At 39.8% G+C, this 2,558-nt stretch overlaps 1 protein-coding gene across 2 annotated transcripts in view; it reads right to left on the reverse strand.

The window, feature by feature from the left end:
* LOC116001896 (WD repeat-containing protein 11-like) overlaps positions 1-2,558 on the reverse strand; it is a 25,534-nt gene that overhangs the window by 6,763 nt on the left and 16,213 nt on the right. For both annotated transcript variants that reach the window (XM_031241847.1, XM_031241846.1), the window contains exons 13-15: positions 1,081-1,285; positions 684-967; positions 470-591 (exon numbers count right to left, since the gene is read on the reverse strand). In XM_031241847.1, the coding sequence (XP_031097707.1) occupies positions 470-591; positions 684-967; positions 1,081-1,285 (611 nt within the window). The remainder of the gene's footprint in view (positions 1-469; positions 592-683; positions 968-1,080; positions 1,286-2,558) is intronic.

Consider the following 2,558-nt stretch of genomic DNA (forward strand, 5'->3'; position numbering starts at 1 on the left):
CACCCCCCCCCCCTCCCCGGCCCAAAGAGAAATTTGGGAAATGAAGTTAATTTCTAATGTTCGATAACTACAAATTTACCAAATGGGTAATTGGGTATGGAAAGAAAAGGGTTTCAGAATTTTAAGCGTGAGCCCCATATATAAGAGATGTGTTATATTTTGAAATATACACATGGGTGTTTATTTATAAATGAGGTTTTTGGGTTTGATTGTTTAAATGAAACCCATCACCTGAAACTACTTAATTTAGGGTAGATTATGTTTACAATCTCTGGGTTCCAGATGTCTGGATCAGTAATTTTGGTTTTTGGGTGGTATATCACCTGAATTGTGCCCACGTCTAGAATTTATAGTGTTTGGTGGGTTAAGCTGACTGCCCTAAGGGACTCATAAAAGCATTGCCCTTGGCACATAGAAAATGAAACAATATAAATGACAAAATCAGGAGTAGCCAAGCGATAGCACTCACTCATGTACACGGTTTTGGATAGCCTCTTCACCCTCCAGTTTCTCATGCCAAGGTATACGCTCATTAGCACACTTCAATAACTCTTCTTCTTCAAAAGCCATCAACTTCAGTTTACTATTACCCTGCCAGAGAGATAGCCAGCTCACTTTGCATGACATTGTGGCAATCATAGCCAAAGTGTCAAATATCATTGTGAACAAGTTAAATGACTAACCACCACATTCCTTTCCTCTGATCCAGGGGCTACTTTTCCCCTTGATGATATCCTATTAAGCATAGCTGCCTCATCAAGTTCCGGAGCTGATGTAGATTGAGAGACTGCTGGAGACTTGTTAACCAACTTCTTCATCCAGTGGTTAACAGCATTAGGTAATTGCAGCCAGAAAAGTGCTTCCATTGGTTCACCAAATATAGCAGCGGCAAAACCAAGTCTTACTGCACAACCTTTGTTGACTATACTACCATAGAGTTTCACCATCTCATTATCAAGCAGGCAGCCTTGAGCACAAACAATGGAAATAGAAATAAATTGCAATTACTACCAATCCAGTTATGACCAAAATATGGAAATGTTCACATAAACATTTCCTAAAACATAGAGCAGTACACACCTTCTCTACGATAAGGCTCCAATACTTTAAGAAGCATTTCTGGCACTACAGAGTCACCAATGCGCGGGGAATGCAACATGTAACTGCAAAGATCACTGGTGGAAGAGGGAGTTGCAGTAACTTCATAATGCCCCTTGTCCATTGTTGAACTGAATGTATTGAACCATGATGGCTTCAAACCCAGCTGTAAGATTGTCCGCAATGCCTGTAATAAGTTAAACAAACAAGCAGAAAAATAAGTATGCTCTTGGGTGATTGCAATTTTCCAGCTGCTTCTTCAAATTGAGATGAAAGAACATTCCAGAAAAGGAGAGGAAATTTAATGCTTGTCAAGTTTATTGCAATGTGCTAAGTATTAAATATGTATTCAATCCATGTGTGTGTAAAACAACACCAATCAATCACAACGTATTACTGAATCCATTAATAAAACATTATTAGTTTTCTTGTTCTTTTTTTTTTCTTAACCAAATAGGTGCAAACAATTTTTGACAGATTTAGCACTTAGGATGACAGGGAGGAGAAATGGATTCCATAGCATTGACCCAAATACATTTGGAAACCAAGAAAATGACTTCTGAAAAATGTTTTCTGGAAAATGAGTTATTTTCCAGAAAACATTTTCATTTCTAGTGTTTGGTTGCATTCCAAAAAATTGTCTTGGTGTGTTTGGTTCATTTTTCGGAAAATGAGCAGAAAAGAAAAGGGTCAAATACCCTAAACTTTATCTAGTCAACTCCGAAGACAAAATCGGCGACCAGCAACGGCCAAACCATCGCCAGTTGCCTTCTACCAGAGATGGAACACGACCGGTTGGTCGCCTTACATCAGAGAAGGCGAACTGTTCGCCTTCCCATCTCAGAGAAGACGACCACTGGTCGCCTTCCATCGGAGAAGGTGACCAACTGTTCGCCTTCTCTGATGGAAGGTGACCAGTTGGTCGCCGAGGAGATAAGTCGGGGAAGATGGCTGAGGAAGAATGTCCAGAGGGCGAAGAGAAGAGGCCTGGAAAATGACTTCCCTCGAAAAAAAGGGGGAGTTGTTTTCCAGAAAAACAAGGTGATTTTTCCCTTTGACCAAAATTGATTTTCCATGACTTTAATTTTCCAAGCCTTGCCAAAGACTGGAAACCCGATCCGGGTTTCCAAACAAACCCTAAGGTTTTTTTTTTGGGTACAGCAGAAAAAAAATATAGAAAATTTTTGTTCTTATCCATTCTAAGCCCCCCCTCCTCCACCCCCACCCAACCAACCAAAAAAAAAAAACCTTGTTGGAGGCAGTTGGGGTGTTTGCAAGATCGTTACACCACACTATCTGCTACCAGAACAGATTAGCTAGTTTATCCACACAATGATTCAGTTGCTGGTCACCAGAAAGTGTGCCCCTTGACTTATAAACCAATGGAAACTTAAAATACCAACCTATGTTAATTAATGTTCTCAAAGACATGGCGAAGGAAAAAAAAAAAAAAAAAAAAA

The sequence above is a fragment of the Ipomoea triloba genome, chromosome 13 (assembly GCF_003576645.1).
Source record: "Ipomoea triloba cultivar NCNSP0323 chromosome 13, ASM357664v1".
In the NCBI taxonomy this organism is placed as follows: domain Eukaryota; kingdom Viridiplantae; phylum Streptophyta; class Magnoliopsida; order Solanales; family Convolvulaceae; genus Ipomoea; species Ipomoea triloba.